The sequence below is a fragment of the Onychostoma macrolepis genome, chromosome 22 (genome assembly GCF_012432095.1).
Source record: "Onychostoma macrolepis isolate SWU-2019 chromosome 22, ASM1243209v1, whole genome shotgun sequence".
Lineage (NCBI taxonomy): Eukaryota > Metazoa > Chordata > Actinopteri > Cypriniformes > Cyprinidae > Onychostoma > Onychostoma macrolepis.
In genome coordinates this window covers 20,900,431-20,920,017 of record NC_081176.1, presented here as the reverse complement: position 1 = coordinate 20,920,017, position 19,587 = coordinate 20,900,431, and the positions used below count along the sequence as shown (strand labels likewise).

The 19,587-nt window shown below is 37.6% G+C and overlaps 3 protein-coding genes across 16 annotated transcripts in view; 1 reads left to right on the top strand and 2 right to left on the bottom strand.

Moving 5' to 3' along the window:
• The window catches only part of unc13a (unc-13 homolog A (C. elegans)), a 49,891-nt gene extending 43,547 nt beyond the window's left edge, over positions 1–6,344 (bottom strand). For 4 of the 12 annotated variants that reach the window (XM_058760156.1, XM_058760158.1, XM_058760159.1 and 1 more), the window contains exon 1: positions 6,040–6,344. In XM_058760156.1, the coding sequence (XP_058616139.1) occupies positions 6,040–6,061 (22 nt within the window). In that variant the 5' untranslated portion in view covers positions 6,062–6,344. Of the gene's footprint in view, positions 1–338; positions 4,519–5,360; positions 5,415–6,039 lie in introns of those variants that run through there. The other 8 variants (XM_058760154.1, XM_058760152.1, XM_058760149.1 and 5 more) reach the window with 7 other exon arrangements.
• A 912-nt stretch (positions 6,345–7,256) lies between these two features.
• Positions 7,257–11,332, bottom strand: hmg20b (high mobility group 20B). The gene is made up of 9 exons (XM_058760805.1): positions 11,202–11,332; positions 10,416–10,512; positions 10,012–10,233; positions 9,089–9,209; positions 8,949–9,004; positions 8,758–8,830; positions 8,452–8,667; positions 8,225–8,357; positions 7,257–7,963 (listed from the first exon to the last, which is right to left on the bottom strand). The coding sequence occupies exons 2-9, from the start codon at positions 10,491–10,493 to the stop codon at positions 7,951–7,953; spliced, it is 912 nt and encodes a 303-aa protein (XP_058616788.1). The 5' UTR covers positions 10,494–10,512; positions 11,202–11,332; the 3' UTR covers positions 7,257–7,950.
• Positions 11,333–12,302: 970 nt separating this feature from the next.
• btbd2a (BTB (POZ) domain containing 2a) lies at positions 12,303–18,710 on the top strand. Of its 3 annotated transcripts, none has more exons than XM_058761685.1 (9): positions 12,303–13,210; positions 13,408–13,527; positions 14,557–14,713; positions 14,946–15,051; positions 15,140–15,337; positions 16,301–16,493; positions 16,642–16,729; positions 17,018–17,164; positions 17,676–18,710. In XM_058761685.1, exons 1-9 carry the CDS (start codon positions 12,606–12,608, stop codon positions 17,835–17,837), a joined length of 1,776 nt encoding a protein of 591 aa, XP_058617668.1. In that variant the 5' UTR covers positions 12,303–12,605; the 3' UTR covers positions 17,838–18,710. The 3 variants fall into 3 exon arrangements, with proteins under 3 accessions (XP_058617668.1, XP_058617669.1, XP_058617670.1); XM_058761686.1 differs by having other exon boundaries at positions 12,304–13,120; XM_058761687.1 differs by lacking the exon at positions 13,408–13,527 and having other exon boundaries at positions 12,304–13,120.
• Positions 18,711–19,587: the final 877 nt, after the last annotated feature.

Here is a 19,587-nt window from a genome sequence, read left to right as displayed (position 1 = left end):
AGAAAAAAAAAAAAAAAAACTGTTCTCCAACTGAGCTCCTTCTAAAGCCGAGTGACGTCAACGGCCCCATTCATAATTCATATTCCCCTATTCAGTGTGGGTAGAAGCATCCTCGAGTTAAGGGGACCTTAAAATAATTCCAAGCCTTCCACTGTAATCCTTCAGTCAGCGTTCCTCTTTAAATTCAGTGCAGAATTTCTCACTTTCTCTAAAACTCTAACCGGTTGACATTTTTAACACCTGAGAGTAGCTCTAAGTTATAACGAATGCAAAGCATATGAGTCAGAGGTTTTTGAAAAACTGATAATTTCACAAACAAACCAAATGGAAACCCTCACATTGCATTTGTCTGTTTGCCAACATACTGCAAATCTTGAATGCTTGGAGAAAATTGAACATCAGTTTCCTGCTGAGAAGGGGGAATGTTAGTGCTGGTTTGTTGCTAGTCTACCTAGCAGATCAGCTTCCTTAAATGCGGTTGAAGCCAGTCAACAAGCATACTCAGGTAAACCGGACTGACCAAGGAAGTCGTGCTGGTTAAGCTACAGTAGCTAAGATTCCTAATGGGGACACTAGCATCCAAACCACTGAAATCTGTTGCATTCCATGAATGCTAATAGCTCCAGATGAGAATATGTGAGCGGTAAGGTACGGTATTGAAGCGAGGTGCAGAGTTTGCCCACAGTAGTGGGCGATTTCTTTTCATTCCAGGTTGGGTTTTGTGTCTACGAACAAATCACAGCCTTGCTGATATTACGTACAATAAATGAACATCTAGTTCATCTGCAACTAGTTCAAGCCTCACACATTACATCCACTGACTGTTGGCTGAACATCTGATGCATAAGGAACACAAAATGGGAAAACACTTCAGGAGTTCTACAGGATTTCCAGGAGATCTTTAATGGTTCTTTCATTCAGATGAAAGATGTCAGTCAGATGGCCTGTTGGTTGGTCCTTGGCCAAAGAAAGCTGCTATGAAGTCCAGACCTAGGCATAAACAAGTACAAAGACATTTTTATCGGTCATAACTAGAGTGAAATAGAGCAGAAACTGATGAAACTTTCTAGTGCGCAAGTGCCGACTGCCTGTGTTCACATCAAAACTAAAGTACACGGTATATTACCACTGGCGTGGATAGATCTGGGATTTTTGATTCATTCTTATGGAAGCCAAGGTTCATGCTTGTGCAGTGCATTGTGGGATTGGCAGTGAATCAGAGAAAGCTTTGAGAATGGCTGTAAGCATTCTAAAGTTGAGAAACACTCAACTCTATGCAAATGTTACGCAGAAAATGTAGAGTGGCAACCAATTACCGTGAAATGTCGGTATTGACGTCTGTCACGAATGTTTGATTCGTTTGAGTTGCTGCTGAAGTTTGGATGCTTGAGGAAATGGCTGGATTAATTAAAGTGTGTTAAATTCAGAGGTGGACAGTACTTAAGTACACTTTTTGAGTACTGTACTTAAGTACACTTTTTGAGTACTGTACTTAAGTACACTTTTTGAGTACTGTTAGTACTTAAGTACACTTTTTGAGTACTGTACTTAAGTACACTTTTTGAGTATCTGTACTTTACTCGAGTATGATTTTTTCTAGAAACTTATGACTTTAACTTCTTTACATTTGAAAGACAAATTTCGTACTTGTCACGCTACTATATTTCTATCCATGTCTGGTGAATGGAGGACGCCGTTCGGAGCTGTTTTTGTTGTTGTGTGCCATGTCGTGGGTTTCGTGATAACAGAGATGGAATGTAAACACACAATTTACGTGATTGAAAGAGTGTGAAAACTAGACTAAATCTCCTATGAGAACTTGTAGTGCTATCATCGAGGCTGAGAAGACAACACAATGCTGCGGACAGGTAACCGTTATTATTACTGTTTTCCATGTTCATGGAGTACATTTTTACATGGCTTTTTAAAAATGCCGGGTAGCCAGTGTTTCGTATGCGTTTGGCCAATTAGCGTACACTTACGTCACTGGTATAGTTCCTATCGAACTGTTTTAGACCCTACTCTGAAGTAGGAGCTAAATTAGTTCCCCCCAAATGGAGCTCCGAGAACTAAATACATTCCTAGTTCCTGCGGTGTGAACACACCAAAAAGCAGGAACTTCTGCCAATAGTTTTAGAAACTATTAAAAAATGTTCCTCCGGTACGAAAGCGCCTATAGTGGACAAGCAATGTAAGGCTGATAGGAAAATGACATTTATCACGAAAGCCTCAAAATGATCAATGCTGCACCTCCACTCAAAGTTCCCGCTCACGATTCGCTGTCTCTGCCAGGGTATCCTCTCTCATGCTCCCACGCACCATTTCCTGCCATGTGGCTGGCATGCACGTGTGCTGCCTCTTTATCTCTTCCCCTCTTCCTCTCGCGCTCCATTAATCTCTCTGTGTAGCCAAGCACGGGCAGAGCGAGCTACATCCTGACACTAAAAATAACCACTTCAGGGTGAATGTTGAGTGAAGGGTTTTTTGGGGGTGGGGGTGGGGGGGCTAAAAGCTTGGCATGGAGGGATGATATTAAAACAAGCTTCAAAGAGAGCTAGGATTTACCATGCAGGTGTTTAAAGTAATCCATCAGCGATAAACTGTAGTCTGCAACTAATTATATACATGAGGGAATTTGAAGGAATAAGGCAGATTTTCTCTGAGGAGAGAGGCATAAATGAAAAAAAATAAAATAAAATATGAAAGACATATCAAATACCAATTACTCTCAAGAAGAGCTATTGAGGTATTATTTATATACTTTTATAGTGTTTATTAATAGTCAGTTTTTATTATTTTTTTATTTTAAATGCAATTTTAATTTGAGTTTTAGTCAGTTTTATATATTATAATAAAATTACTAAAACTCATGTGTGTGTGTGTGTATATATATAAATATATATTTAGTTCTAGCTATTTAATACTTATTTTAAATTATTTTTTCCTAATTATAATTGACAAGGCAACTATTCTACAACTATTTTTGAAAGATGCATTTTATTTTGTACATCTTTAGTTTTAGAAATTTCAATACTTTTAATACTTATTTTTAGGTATTTGTTCATTTAAGTATTTTAGGGTTTTCATCTCATTTTTATCACAGCTTTGTATAAACTGACAAAAGGGATTTTTAATAGTTTTAGTTAACAATAACAAAGCTCCTGTAAAGCAATAAAATGTCATGTTTTAATAAATAATATAAAATAAATACAACTCAACAGAGCGTCCTTGAGGAACTACAGCGTTTGGCCTATTTAGACCACTAGATTCAATGTTATTTGTCTTATGAATGTCTATGAATGAATGAATGATGTCTGTGATTCTGCAGTTACGTATGATGATTTTCTTTTTATACCTCTGTGTAAATCAACAACATTTGCAATTGACTATCAGTGCTAAATTATACATGGTAACTGCTGGTAGCATTAACTACAATACTGTCATATATCTGGGAGGTTAAACAGGCAGGTCTAATCAATTATTAAAATGAAAATTAATCGAGGCCCTGGGTCCTTACAGGCAGAGTTCATCCAGAAATTAAATCATATCTTTTGAAACCTGTATTAACAAGTACAAACCTGTGGAGAACACAAAAATAGATGTTTAGTAGAATGTCAAGGCTGCTCTTTTCCATAAAATTAAAGATCAAAGAGTCAATGAAGTCAATTTTTTTTGTGTGTGTGTGTGTGTGTCATGATTTCTAGATTTTAATCAATAGCTTAGAATGCTGTCCTTTGAAACAAATCAGACATTTTAAACAGAGCTTAGAAAAGACACATTAAAATTCACAGAAAAGTGGCAAAAATATGGTTATGTAACAGCACTCCAAGACTTTCAACATCATCAAAACACATCCAGCGGGAATTAGGCAAGCCGTACTGTACATCTGCTCAGGTTACTGAGGCAGGCGCCAAGAGTGATGCCAGTCTATGTGACACACACCCACACACCCACTGTCACTTTCGGACGCTGGTTGTGAATCCGCTGCCTGTTTAATTACAGAGTGGTGGCAGACGTGCCATGGATCAGAATGTCTGTGTGGGATGTGTTCAAAGAAACATGGCTTACAGTATCGTTTAGAATTCTGAGGCTCCTACAACAGATCTTCTACAACAGACCAATCTGATTTGCATGTCATCTTGCATTAAACGGCAATCAAGAAACGGAGCAAGGCAAGTGAACACGGGCAAGCGGCCCATTGCAAACTGCAGACCAAAAAGGCTAACAGTAAGTGCATATGAAAGACATTCAGCCAAAGATTTACACCACATATTTCCACTTTTACAGACGCAGGGAGACACTATTCATACTCTAAGTCCCTGATGTAATAAATCTAAGGTTGCACGCAATATATACACGAACTAACAATAAACTATCATTTTACAGCGTTTATTAATCACGGTTAATGTTAATTTCTACATATCCACATGTAATATGAATGAAAATGAAACATGATAATATAGGTCACTAATTTTAACATTAAAAATAACTGCAACCAAAGAAAAATTTTTTATGTTAAAAGTATTACTTTAGATATAAAAATAACAGCTAAATTAAAATAAAATAACCTAATAACTAAACAAAAAATAGTTACTTCTGATATTAAAATAACTAAAAAAATAAAAAAATAAAAGGTTCAGCTAAATGTCATTCTGCCTAATTTTTAATATTAAACTAATATATATATATATATATATATATATATATATATATATATATATATATATATATTTTTTTTTTACACTAAAACAACTGCAACCAAAGCTTAATTTTTAAATTAAAATTGAGATAAATGTTCCATTGTGCCTCATTTTTAATATTAAAATATCACAGATTTGTGTTACATTTTTAACATTAAAATGTTTAATTAATTTAAAAATAACTGCAACCAAAGAAAACAATTGTTGGATTTTATTTTCTAAATATTTGTAATATTAAAATTTTTCTTAAAAAAAAAAAAAAAAAAAATGAAACCAAGGAAATGTTTTAATGAAACCAAGGCTTAAGATAAGAAACGAAAGTCTCATTGTGCCTATGGATACTAATATAGAAAATTAAATAAAAAATATAATAAAATATTTAGAAATGAGAATGTATATAAATCTGTCCATCAGTAATGATTTTAAAGCATAATATAGCGTTACAATATTTTTTGTTATATTAAAATGCATTGCTTAATTTAATACAGTATGTTACAGATGTCCCTCTATCCACAAAAGGGCTGAAGACCCGTGATTTATTCATCTGTCAATTTAAACCACATAATGATTACATTTTTTTAATGGATTTTTTTAGACATATTTGTATCTGATAGTTCACTCAGTAAATGTGGATGGCCGTTACGGCAAAGCAAATGACACCTGTAATGTTGTCTATCCATCGAGAAGGTTTTGAACTCCAGAGCCAGTTTACCACTGTACAGTAAACACAGGTAAAAATAGATATATCATACATCAAAGCAGATCCCAACTGAGCAGGGGAGCAAACTAAAGCTCCATTTGGAATATCAAGGGAACACACCCCTGAATCCTGGCTGCATTTAAAACACGGGCGGATTCACCACTGATGCAAGTCATTTCTAGAGCATCTCTATGAACAAAGCGCACATTTCACAAAATAACTAGAAAAGTAAACCAACAAAAGAGTAAGTTATTAAACTAAAATAATAATAATAAAGAGCCATTGCACAGAGGGGACACTCCTTTTGCCTTACATTTCATACTGTAACCATACAGTTTCCCTTCAGTTGCATGAATATAAAAACCAATAATAATATTAAACTCCATTGGGGACGAATATATAACCAATTATTGATCACTGATCAGATTGAAAAGCATACATAAACCATGCATTTTAAATCAAAAGCAGAATCAGGTAACTGGTTAAAAACAATGCATGTCTAATAACAAACATATTTAACCCTTATTTTCATTAAATATATATATATATATATATATATATATATACACACACACAATTATTATATATAATGCATAACCAACAGCTGGTATGCATCCATGCATGAAATAATACACTTACCTCCAACACACAGCAGTGACATCTCTTTATTAATTATTATCCTCGCCCTTTTGCGTTGTTTTAGATAATTAAACTGTTATTAAAGCGATTTATGGATTTTTTTTTTTACGTTGAGAAAACCTCCCCTTCCCCAAAATATACAAAAACAACAGCAGCTGCTATTCCGAATCCTCCAGAATATTCGACCCGAGGGTGTTTTTAGCCACCCTCTCGACGTAAACCGCTGTTAGTCGGGCTGTGTGTGATTATTATCGCTGGTTTTCAGCCGCTCGTAACGCGACGCACAGCCATCTTGTTCAGCACCGCCGCCGCGAGGAGAGCTACTACCGTGACGTCACGGCCCAAGCTGCGCACGCGAGCGATGCTGAGAGAGAGAGAGAGCGCGCGCACGCGGACGCCTCTCCACTCCTCCAGAGCTTATAACCCAGCATAACCTGACCAGAACTGTGAATTCATAACGGTCGGAAATTAAAAATATAGTTTTATTTGGAAATGAGGTAGAAATTAAGATTTGCGGTCCGAAAGACTCAAATGTCCTTTTAATCTGTCGCTACTTAAAGGGATAGTTCACCCTAAAATGGTAATTCCAAAATTGTCATAATTTACTCACCGACATGATGTTCCTAACTCGTATGATTTACTTTCTTCTGTGAAACACAAATTATTGAGTGAACGACGGCCTCAGACTCCGTTAACTTGTCAAAAAAGACGCTATGAAAGTGAACGGTGACTGAGGGTGTTTGTTCGTAACATTATGTAACATCTCCTTTTGTCAATTCCTAATTTTACGAGAATATTTGTACAAAATAAGGCTACAGAGAAATTTGTACTGCAATTGTCTTTCAAAAATCAGCGGTTGCTATTATAAAATTGGATATTAAGTATTAAGCGTTAATTCACTTTTTAAAATGCATTGTATGACAGTTGTGATTTGTTTATGACTCACATTTGTTCTGGCTGCATTCAGTGAGAGAATGTGGATACAGTCATATTCAATTCTTAGGTCTGGAGGAAAATTTTGTTAATTTGATATATATAAAAATGTAACTCCAAAGAATATGATGTATTTCTTTTGATCAAGTGAACACTCCCTTTTTTTCTTTAGATTATAGGACTTTCATGTTGTGGCCAATATCACCCTCTACTGGATAAACATACAACTCAAAACTGAATAATGTAATGGAATCAAAAATAATAATAATAATAATAAAAAAGTAAAAATTCTTGCCAGACTTTATTTTTTTTTTTCACCACAAGTTTTTTCATATTAAAATAATTGATACAATCCAAAAAAAAACAACAAAAAAAAAACAAATCCATTCAAGTACATCACCAAAGCAGTGTAAACTCTTGAGACCTGAAATATTTTAATGCTAGAATTCATCACCCTTTGCAGTGCCGACTGACTTGGGAATGCAACCAAAAACAAACATTATTTAAGAATTTTAATTCAGAAAATCTGATGATTAGGAATGTTACTCAACGTTTTGAGGAAAATTCACTCTGTGGTTCTTGCAATCCACAGCACTGTGCAGCAAGGGTTTAGGTCACCCAATGTAAAACAATGCACTTTTCATTTCATTACAACTTAGTAAAGACAATATTACCTTGTAAAAATCGTAGCATGCCTTTAAACCATGCTTTCCGTGATTCTAAATGGACTTAAGTCTTTAAATGAGCCGCTGTAAGTGTCAAAACAGCAATAATATGATGCATTATATTACAAATCAATGAGTTTAGAATCCGCCGGCACCAGTGTTACAAATTAGCTTATTGGCAAGTAAAAATATCCAATTACACTGTTTGGCCCATTACACCCTGGAAGGCAGAGAAATCATAGGTAGAGCATGGTGATCCCAGGTCTTCCCAATGCTTGGGACATTTAGATGCACCACAGCTGTAGACATGTTTTCAAAGCTTCTCACTGGAGGAAAATAAAGAAGAACCAGATGACTATCAGATAACAAGCGTCATAATATATCTCCAGCAGCATATGTATGATCTTATGCAGTGGTGGACAGTAACAAAGTACATTGTTACTGTTCTTGACTATTTTTAATTTGAGAAATTTTTACTTCTAATTCCAAAGCATAATATTGTGCTGTTTATATATAACATTAATAAATATAAATATATATTTATTTATTGTTCCTTGTTATTCTGATCTGAAGAAATCGACAATCACCTGTCTAGGTGAGCTAAGAGCTCTTGTAGCTTGAGGACTAAGACGCGATGCTCATGAGGCCTGCTCTCTAAAGCACTACTCAAGCGACTCAGGTACGAGTCCAGCGTTCCAATCGATGGTGTCTCACCCGTGCCTAAAAACAAACAACAAGAAAAAGCTGTTTCCCCCCGCAATCAAAAAAATAATCTATCATGGTACTGGTAATATGGGCTCAGTACGGTACTGACCTGGCAAAGGCACAGTGGCCAGGCTGTTGACCAGTGTCTGTTTGATCGCCTGTAGGTGGCGCTGTAGAGCTTGCGTGCGAAGCTCATCCTGGCCCAGCTCAGCCTCCAGCCGCTCTTTAGCGCTGAACATGTCGGCAATGTGTTTCTGGAGAACCGCATTCTGCTCTTCGAACTCCACATTAGCCTTGCGCAGTCGCCGCAGCTCAGCTTCTCGCGCTGGAAAATGCGCAGTTTTAAGAATATAGCTTTACGTTGACGTTTATGGTGTGATCCGAAAAAAAAAAAACAAACAAACAAAAAACGTACCTTTGTTTTGGTCTAAAAATTCTTCTGTGAAAATAGGGACGTCAAATCTGGCAGTTAAGTCTGAGTTCTGAGTCTGAGAAAGAAAATTTCTTCATGAGGCAGGTTGCAAGAACAATTTCCACGCTTACAAGTTTCTACTTCAGGAATGGGGTGTGAATGTTTAGGAATTCAGGCTTTGTTTGTATGCTTACCTTAAAACCTGCAGATCCTGAACTGTTGGCGTTTATAATGACAGAAGTCAACTCCTCTGTAAAACAAAGACAAACGTTTCCCTCTAAACTAACACTTGCACTACTTCTAATTTTTAAACAAAAAACAAGAGCATTTTTACCTCTCTTAATTCTCTTATCCTGAACTTTTGCACATGTGATCTGATAAGCTTCACTTTTTTGATACTCCCTGAGTTCTCGTGCATACTGCATTTTGTCCCTTTCGGCTTCGTCTAGGTACCGCTGTTAAATAAAATAATTAAAATAATTAAATGAAATAATTCAGAATGATGATGTTCCAGGGAATAGTTCACCCAAAAATGAAAGTTTGCTGGCAGTTTACTCATTCAAGATGTAGGAGAGTGTGTTTCTTCATCAACATAAATTGCGAAATTTATCATTGCATCACTTCCTCACCAACAGATCCACTGCAGTGAATGGGTGCCGTCAGAATGACAGTCCAAACAGCTGATAAAAACACAACAATAATTCACAAGTAATCCACAGTACATCAATCAATGTGTTGTGAAGTGAACATCTGCATGTTTGTAAGAACAACAAATCTATCATTAAGGCTCTTTAATTTCAAACTGGCCAAAATACAAGCCTAATAACGCTTCCTCCAGTGAAAAAGTCCATCCTTTGTTGTTCCGTCACATCAAAAATCCACCAACATATTTCTTTAGAACTATTTTTGCTTATAAATGGTGCTTGATCTGTGCATATTTCCTCTCTGATTCAGACGAGACAACTTTTTCAATGTTATGGACAGAAGACTCATATTTCACAAGATGATGTGTGGATTATTGCAATGTTTTTATCAGCTGTTTGGACTCTCATTCTGACGGCACCCATTCACTGCAGAGGATCCATTGGTGAGCATGTAATGATACATTTCTCCAAATCTGTTCTGATGAAGAAACAAACTCATCTACATCTTGGATGGCCTGAGGGGGAGTACACTTTCAGCAAATTTTCATTCTTGGGTGAAATATTCATTTAAAAGGAAACATCTGGTCAGTCAGTTCACACACACAAAAAATACCTGTTTATCATGAGGAGCCAGGCGGCTCCATTCTGCTCCGAGTCTCTTGGTGATTTCTGGGAAGGGAAGATCCGGATGAAGTGCTCGGATGTGTTCCCGTCTCTCATTCAAGAAACGCACGTAGCCAGTAACCGGAGCCTTGGGGCCATTCGGTAACACCTTCTTTCTCTTCTTCCCTTTTGGCCAGCCTCGCTTCTTTACAGGCTGTGAAGTCGATTGGTTCTGTAACAAAACAATTCAAATTTATATGAATCACATTTGGGAAGAGTATATGAGGAAAATATGAGAGTGCTTGACGATGCTGACCACAAAACCTTTTACAATGATTCAATTACATAACTGAAGTACTCTGTGATACATAATAGACAAGGTTATTGAAGAAATCTAAGGAGTCCTGGTCTTACCTCCTCTTGTGCGGTGTCTATGTGTTGCGAATCTTTAGATGCAGGAGCATCAGTTTGTTCTTGCTTTACACCACCCATTACATGAACTCAGAAAATTCTGGGAGACACACACAAAAACATTAAAGGGTAGAATTTGTATTTATTTATTTTTTTACATAATAAACGTTAACTGAAATAAACTTAAAAAAAAAAAAAAAAACTTATTTTGTTTCAGTTATCTGCCAAGAGAACATTTCTCATTTTCATTTAGTTTAACTTGATGTATTAAAATAACTAAAACCGAAATAAAATCTATAGATTTATTAAAGAACACAATAAACAAAATTACTCAAAAAGTAACTAAAATTAAGAAAAAATAAATAAAAATACAAAAAATATATAAATATAATAGTATCTTAATGAAAGTAGAATAATACTGTTGAGCAGCACAGCCGCAAAATGCTGTACATAGACATCATGTTTGGAAAACACAATCATTATTAAATCGACTGTTAGCTTATTTAATACGTTTTGTTTGCATAAAATATGTAGTAGACTGTATATTTGCAAACACACATGCATGTGAGTTGGAGCTTTAAATGCATAAATGTTTAGAAATGACTTTTTTCTGCATCACCGGTTATTAGTAGCTAAAGTAGCATAGTTGGCTAACTAGCCTCTGTTGAAGCTCAGACAAAATAAACCAATCTCGTCCTTATTACTAGATATTATGTATTTATATTTATACGTATCTAATTGTATTTATCAAAATCTCCCAGGAGTTTAATACCCAATAATTCCACTTACCTAAATTAATGCCTGTTTTCTTAACTCAAACGCTAGCCCAGCTACAAACGTTGGTTTGATTGACAGTTCCTGGGTGGTTTTGATTGGTTTGTGGGGTTGGGTAGGCGGGGCGAACGTGTTTCGTATGCGTTGCGCATGACTGGAAATAAAGTTTTATTTTTTTTAATATTAGTATTATTATTATTTTTAAATAAGAGTTTTAAAGCAGTTGTCAATTTTCTGCTATGACTACTCAATTATAGGGCACTAATTATGGAGTAAATATATAATAATATTGATATATGAATCAAGTCATATTTCCGTACAGGCACCCTTTATTTTCTTCCAACAAAATTATTATTTAATCCAACCAAAATTCATTTTTATTAAATCATTATTAAATCATTTTATAGGCTAGAGATTGCTGGGAATTTACATGTGTATGTCAGATACAAATTCATTTCTTACAATTTAACCATATTAAAATGAACCATGGTTTTACTGTTTTTATTTATTTATTTTAACCATAGTAACTACAAAATTAACCATGGTTTTACTACACTTGCAGTAAATTACAGCAGCATCTACAGCCTATGACTTTGTAGTAAAATCATAATAGATTAGTAAATACAAAATGAATTAATACTGTGGGAGAAATAATTAAGCATAATTTTATATAGAAAACATTTATTTCCAAAATAATTGACTTCTATTATCACTCGACTGAAGTCAAGGCAAACTATTAAAGTCTGTTAATTAATCAGATATATTTTATCTAAACTTATTATTTCATGATTTATTAGATTATTTCATTATCATTATTATTGCAATAGTCATTACAAAAGCTTGTTATTAATGATATTACTACACTGGTGTGCAGTAAGATTTTACACTAAACGGAAAGCAATATCTAGCCAATGGAAATATATATAGATATTGCTTTCCGTTTAGTGTAAAATCTTATATATTTTACACTAAATCGTAAATATATATATTACCTAATTCACTAGGCTATTTTAAAATTCCATACATTTCTAAGTAAATATAAAGCAAAAACAAACCAAGAACCTGAAGAACTGCACTCATCGACTAATCCTACAGTTATATTTAACGTAACTATTAACAATTACACTTCTTCTCATATGGTTTAACTTATTTAAAACGCTTAATTTTTGCCATGTGGGAAAAGTTGCTCTCTTAGTTTCACGCCACTTTCCACATTTCACACTTCCTAGACTGAAAACATTTCCACGAGCACCTGCCTCCTCTCCAACAAAGCGTTGGCTAGCTAGAGAATAAAACTGTCACGTCCTAAACATGAAAACTAAAATTAATTGCGGGCAGGAAGGCCAAATTAATTAAAAGGGGCTCGATGATGTTCAAGTCTCTCGTGGGAAGGCAGTCATTTGGCCAGCATTTCTGGTTATGCGCTGTTGTGTATGTTTATTCCAGCAAAGCCTGCAGTGTTCACCATCCAAGATGGCTGCGGGTGAAAGCAACAGCCGATCCTCATGCCTAAACTTGTCTAATTCGGGGCCACTCGGCAATGCACCGCCGAGCAACAGCGCCCATTCCTCACCCGCCAGCAACGGGGGAGCCGTGGCTGCAGCCGGGGGGATGAACCGGAGCGCGGGGAACGCGAACCCCCGGTCGGGCCCGGAGAACGGCGGAGGCGCCGAGTCTGCGGTGAGAAGCACGCCGAGCGCGCACAACCCTCCGCGGCAGTCGGTCGGTCCGAGCGGAGCGACTTCAGGCGCTGCGTCAAACATGACGGCGACACCATCATCTTCATCATCCTCATCCTCATCCGCGTCTACCGCATCCTCCTCCGCCGACGCGTCCGCCGCCGTCGCCTCGCTTCCCAGCAGCCCGGCTTCGGTTTTGGTTTATCGAGAGCCGGTCTACAACTGGCAAGCGACAAAAAGTACAGTGAAAGAAAGGTTTGCATTTTTGTTTAACAACGAAGTGCTAAGTGACGTCCATTTTTTGGTTGGGAAGGGAATGGGAGTGCAGCGCATTCCAGCGCACAGGTAGGGATGAATAGCGGTCTGTTTGTATGTTTTACTGGAGTCATTTTTGAATAATTCTGTATATTGCAATAAAGTAAGCTTATGGCAAACTCTCCCGCTCGATGAATTTAAACTAAAGCATTTGTTTCGGCGAGGATAAATCCATATTTAATCCTCAAATGGCCGTATTTACAGTCGGGTCCCGTTGCTCTTCGCAGATTTGCTCTCGCTGTGGGAAGTGCCGTGTTTGATGCCATGTTCAACGGTGGCATGGCAACAACGTCGACCGAAATTGAACTGCCAGATGTGGAACCGGCTGCATTTCTAGCCCTTCTCAAGTAAGAATGGGCCGCGGAATGCTAAGCTGCAGCTTAATGCTCTGTACTGCTCTTCTGTGTGTTGACCCCTGTTGTCATAACGTCCTTCAGATGCCCTCTGCCATGTAACTGCAGTCAGCAGACCATTGCAAAAAATTTGCCATGGTATATACACGTGTTTCCGCCGATATAACATACGGTTTCTGTTCCCACTGATACCCTACAACAGTGTAAGCCAGCTTTTGGATTCTTTGTTAGTTTTTAAATGATTGTGGTGGCTAGAGCCATGATATTTTGGCGGAAATAAACCGTTACCATGGTAAATGTTTGTAATAAATCAGAACCTTACAATATACTAGACATTGTGGACAGAAGTAATAACTGGTCAAACCAACAATAAAACAGGGATCAATAATGTCTATCAGTCTGTCGTCTTAAGTTTGATTATCTATCTGTCTATCTATCATCTGCCTGTCTCTGTCCATCCATCTATCTGTCTGTTGTTTTATCTATCTGTCTCTCTCTATCTATCTGCCTGTCTCTCTGTCCATCCATCTATCTGTCTGTTGTTTTATCTATCTGTCTCTCTCTATCTATCTGTCTGTCTCTGTCCATCCGTCTATCTGTCTGTTGTTTTGTCTGTCTGTCTGTCTGTCTCTGTCCATCCGTCTATCTGTCTGTCTCTGTCCATCTGTCTATCTGTCTGTTGTTTTGTCTGTCTGTCTGTCTGTCTCTGTCCATCTGTCTATCTGTCTGTTGTTTTGTCTGTCTGTCTCTGTCCATCCGTCTATCTGTCTGTTGTTTTGTCTGTCTCTGTCCATCCGTCTATCTGTCTGTTGTTTTGTCTGTCTGTCTCTGTCCATCCGTCTATCTGTCTGTTGTTTTGTCTGTCTGTCTCTATCTATCTATCTATCTATCTATCTATCTCTCTCTCTATCTATATGCTAAACTGTCTGTCTCAAGACTGTCTGTCTCTCTGTCAGCTTATTAATGTCTTTCTGTCAATCTCTAAGTCTATAATAGTTTTTTTTTTTTCTTTTACAATTACAGATTTTTATACTCCGATGAAGTGCAAATTGGACCAGAGACCGTTATGACCACGCTTTACACAGCCAAAAAGTACGCAGTACCTGCGCTCGAAGCCCACTGCGTCGAATTCTTAAAGAAAAACCTACGTGCTGACAATGCGTTCATGTTGCTTACCCAGGTAATCACAGGGATTTGAGTCCGATTTGATATTGGCAATAGGAACTGACATATTGGACAACACCTTTGTTTCAGGTTTGTCCCCTGGCCGTCTTGAGTCCCTGTGTTTGACAGCTCCCTTTCAAATCCTAGCAAACAGCACCTCGAGCTTATTGAGTGTTGTCTGGGTTTTTTTTTTTTTTTTGCACTGTCTAATATAGATTATATGAAAACACGGTTCCTTTTGCTTTCAGGCACGGCTTTTTGACGAGCCCCAGCTGGCTAGTCTCTGTTTAGAAAATATCGACAAGAACACCGCTGATGCACTAGCCGCCGAGGGCTTTACGGATATCGACCTCGGTACTGCTCTTAAGTATCAAATATCACAACAAAAGACAATCAGAAGAGTAAGTAAGAAATAGACCGTTTTATGTTCCCTCCTGTGCAGACACCCTTATGGCAGTCTTGGAGAGAGACACGCTGGGTGTACGGGAAGTGCGTCTCTTCGGGGCTGCGGTTCGTTGGGCGGATGCTGAGACCCAAAGGCAACAGTTACAGCCCACACCGGAGAACAAGCGCAGAGTTTTGGGAAAATCGCTTTCCCTTATTCGCTTCCCGCTCATGACTATTGAAGAGTTTGCAGCAGGTAATTTCCTGAATGCTTTTCTGAAAAGTGGATCTGCAGTATTTCACTTGACTGTCTAATGCTGGGTACACACTAAAAGATTTTTAAAATCTTAAAAGATCTTCAAAATGTGAGAGACCGCAAACATGAGGACAAAAAAATCCTAGATTTAACCGTGTTGCTTCTATTGTGTGGTGTGGTGTGCTGCGATGTGACAAAGACAGCACGCCATACACCAACAGATTTTCAACCAGAGTCCTGACTGTGAACATGGGAAATCTCTCAAAATCTCTGGAGACTTGAGAATAAACAATTAATTTTTTATTAATTGCAATTTTAGAACAAAGAACATACAAGGGCAATAACATATAAATTATGTCAAATACAATAATAAACAAATAAAATAAAATAAAAAAGGAAAAGGAAAAGCAATAAGAAAATTACATTTCCTTAAACAAGTATAAATAATTACAAATTATTCAAAGAATAGATTTAAGGCTTTAAAGTCCCAGTCTTTGGTAATGGCAGGAAGAAATTGCGATGATAGTGTCCAAATCCTTTTGTGCTACGAAATGACGGCGTTTGTTATGCTTCCGTCTTCTGTCCGCTCACTTTCTGATTGGATATTGTTTCGTTTCATGTGATAATCTGCAGATCATACGTGCATTTGTCCTCAGGGTTCCCCCCACACATCAGGATTTCTGTTGAATATTTACTATTCGGGGCGCCTCCGACGTTCTTCCAAGCAGATTCAGTCACTCTTAACACACCTCACACCATAGGAAAATCTGATACGATAATCTTTAGATCCACCAAGATAATCGCGATATTACCTAGGATTGTCGGAAGGGGAGAAATCGGCCCAAAATCAGCCCGATCATCTTGTGGTGTGAACCCAGCATAAGCGTAAAGGCTAGTAATAGCTGCTCTAGCTTCCTGAGTGGCACTAGCCATAGAGCTAAACCTTGTGTATGTGTGCGATAGGTCCGGCTCAGTCTGGTATACTCACAGACCGGGAGGTGGTCAGTCTGTTCCTGCATTTTACCGTCAATCCAAAACCACACGTGGAGTTTATCGACCGGCCTCGCTGTTGCCTCCGGGGGAAAGAGTGCAGTATCACACGTTTCAGTCAGGTGGAGAGCCGCTGGGGCTACAGCGGAACCAGTGACCGCATTCGGTAAGCGTGTGTTTTTAAAACCATTGATCGAAAAAGTGCTGAGACATTGAATGGGAACATGTGGATTTGATTCTAGCCATTTTATGTACCTGATATAGGTGGAACGTTAACTGTTGTCGAGTAACGTTTGCATTCAAATTCCTCACAGGTTTTCTGTGAACCGCAGAATATTTGTGGTGGGATTTGGGCTCTATGGGTCCATACATGGTCCAACTGACTATCAGGTCAACATCCAGGTGAGAACGAAGCTTTTATAAAAAAAACCCCAACAAAACAAATATATTTCAAGCATGATCTGCCTGCAGTACGTTCACTGACAGTCAGTGAATGTCTGACAGATGGTCTTCCTGTCCAAGTAGGCGATTCTTGGCCAGAATCAATTGCAATAAGGACCAGATTTTATGCTGCAAGTTAAAAGTCTTGCAACCAGAAATTTTTGTAGTTTTGCGCTTGAAGTTGATCTTGGAAGTGTGAAAATATGGCAGTACGTGAGTGGTAATGGTGCATGTTTTCTTTTAATGTAGATAATACATACAGACAGCAACACAGTTCTGGGTCAGAACGATACGGGCTTTAGCTGCGATGGAACGGCCAGTACCTTCCGAGTCATGTTCAAGGAGCCTGTGGAAATTCTTCCTAGCGTCAACTACATTGCCTGCGCCACCCTCAAGGTAAAACAGACTCCAAATTGGTGTATTAGCCCATTCATATGCCAAAATTGTTATTATATATACCACCTGCCACTACAAGCAATGGCAAGTACCAAATCTTGGTTCCTTGCATCTACAGTTGCATTAATGCTTGTAAAACTAATACTTTGTTGATTAAAGTCTACTGGCTATTAATTAGCTTTGGCGAAATACAGGAATTTTAATAGGAATGCATGGGATCTGGAATTTTGCATGAGCGAAAGATTTTCCCACCCAGATTTCGCTTTGGGTTCAAGTTGGTCAAGTGAATTTATTGCATTGACCAACAGAAACCTGTTTTTGGTTTTAAAATTGACGACTTTGTGAGCTGTGCTTCAAACATCACTACTCTATTGGACAATGGACCTTTTTTGACTGCACATGCAGTTCCCTTGTTACCAAAGAATAATCATTTAATACAATATCTATATATAATTTAATACAGTATTTCATGAATTCTAAATTAACCTTTGGTGGATTAATGCTTTTGCAGGGGCCAGACTCTCATTATGGGACCAAAGGGATGCGTAAAGTCACCCACGAAGCTCCTGCTACTGGTACCAAGACCTGCTTTACATTCTGCTACGCTGCAGGCAATAACAATGGCACTTCTGTAGAGGATGGACAAATCCCAGAGGTCATCTTCTACACATAATGACCAAGCAGAGTCATCTCACGATTGAGGATTCTTGCATTGCATTTCGTGGCCAATTCACTGGTCTCCATGTAGACTGGGGACCAAATACTGATCTCTCATTTCTAATGGCTTTTGTTTCTAAGATTTGAAGCATGAGAATTCAGTCCTTTCAAAGTGTACTTAGGGTACAGATTCTGTTTCTACCCAAGTAGCACCTCGTAGTACCACCTTGATGTTATGAGCAGTCAATGTCATTGCTAATTAATGAACAAATAGGTGAACTTGTCATTGCAATGATCTACTACAGGTACAGTTCAACTCTAGAGGGTAACTCTCTTCCATTTATACATTTATTTGAATGTTGACAACTGGTGTTTCTTTTGGTCCCACCTTTGACCCTTGATTGTTCAATGCTCATCGGTCCTTCAAATTGCACAGATGCACTTAAGCCCCCAGGTGCAACAGCAAGTTTGGGGAAAATACACTACATCTCAATTAAGACGTCAATTCATTGTAAAATGGACTGTTATGTACCCGTTTCGAGTGGCCTGCACCCCTTGCTAGAAGAGAAACTCCATTTCCTTGACGGCAGTGTGAACAGTAGATGTTTATAAGGTGTTGTTTTACCATAGTTGCCCTTCTTGTAGTGATAAACCACAAGAGCACTTGCATTCACAATGCCACGATGTATAAAAGTTCTAAAGTATTGACTGCAGTGAAATGCTGAACACACTTCCGTTACCGATTCTGAATATTCATTTCTTGAGATAATGATATAAGGAAGATGAACAGGAAACAGCTTCATGAATGTACCAATGCTTACCTTGTAAGCGCTGTAAATATAATGTCCTTGTCTTGTTTCTGTATGTTCAATTAAAGTCTGCACCCCAAGCTTGTCATAATAGATCAATTTATGTAGCATACATGATACCCAATACTAACAACTTGATTTTTGTGAGTAATTTGCTTATGCAAAACCTGTTTCAATGTTGTTTTTTTGACTCATTTAAGTCACATGATGCTTTCCCTCCCCAAATCTAGGTTTCCAAGTCTAAGGTTATAAGCCTGTTTGCCTACCAATCAGATTGCTTTTAAGCTAGCGCACCGCTCACATTTTGCAGATTCTTGTTTCAAACAAATGTTTGGACAAGTGAAATGCTGTAGTTTAATACTTTGACCTATTAAACATGCACTAATAACAGTGATTGCCTTAGCAGGCAATGCAAATTAGAGTTGACACCCAATCAGTCAACTTTAATGGACCTTAATCAGAATAGGTGGCATATTCACCATGGCACAAATGAAAGCGAAATTCAAAAAAAAAAAAAAACTTGAGGGGTAAAAACTACCGTACACTCAGTACAGTACATTGAAGAGACCATACATTAATGGACTAAAATCCAGAAATTGAAACAAACTTCCAATAACCTTGAAAGAACACATGCACACACTATACCTGCCTATCTTCATATATTAGCATATCCTAACCCAATTTTAAAAAATAAATAAAATAAAAGCCAAGCAGAGACATCATATTGCTGATCAAGTTTGATTTTTATTTCAGGCATACAAAAAGTCTTCCAGAAATATTTTACTCTGAGGTAGATTGCCAATATCTTTTAATGAGATTACAATAAGCACAGAATATCAATGTATATTAATATGCAGTCTAAGTACATAAATTGTGCAATTCATTACATTTGACTCTGTTTTAGCACAAAACATTACATTTTAAATTCAACTAGGAAGTGAGAAGAGACACCAGCCC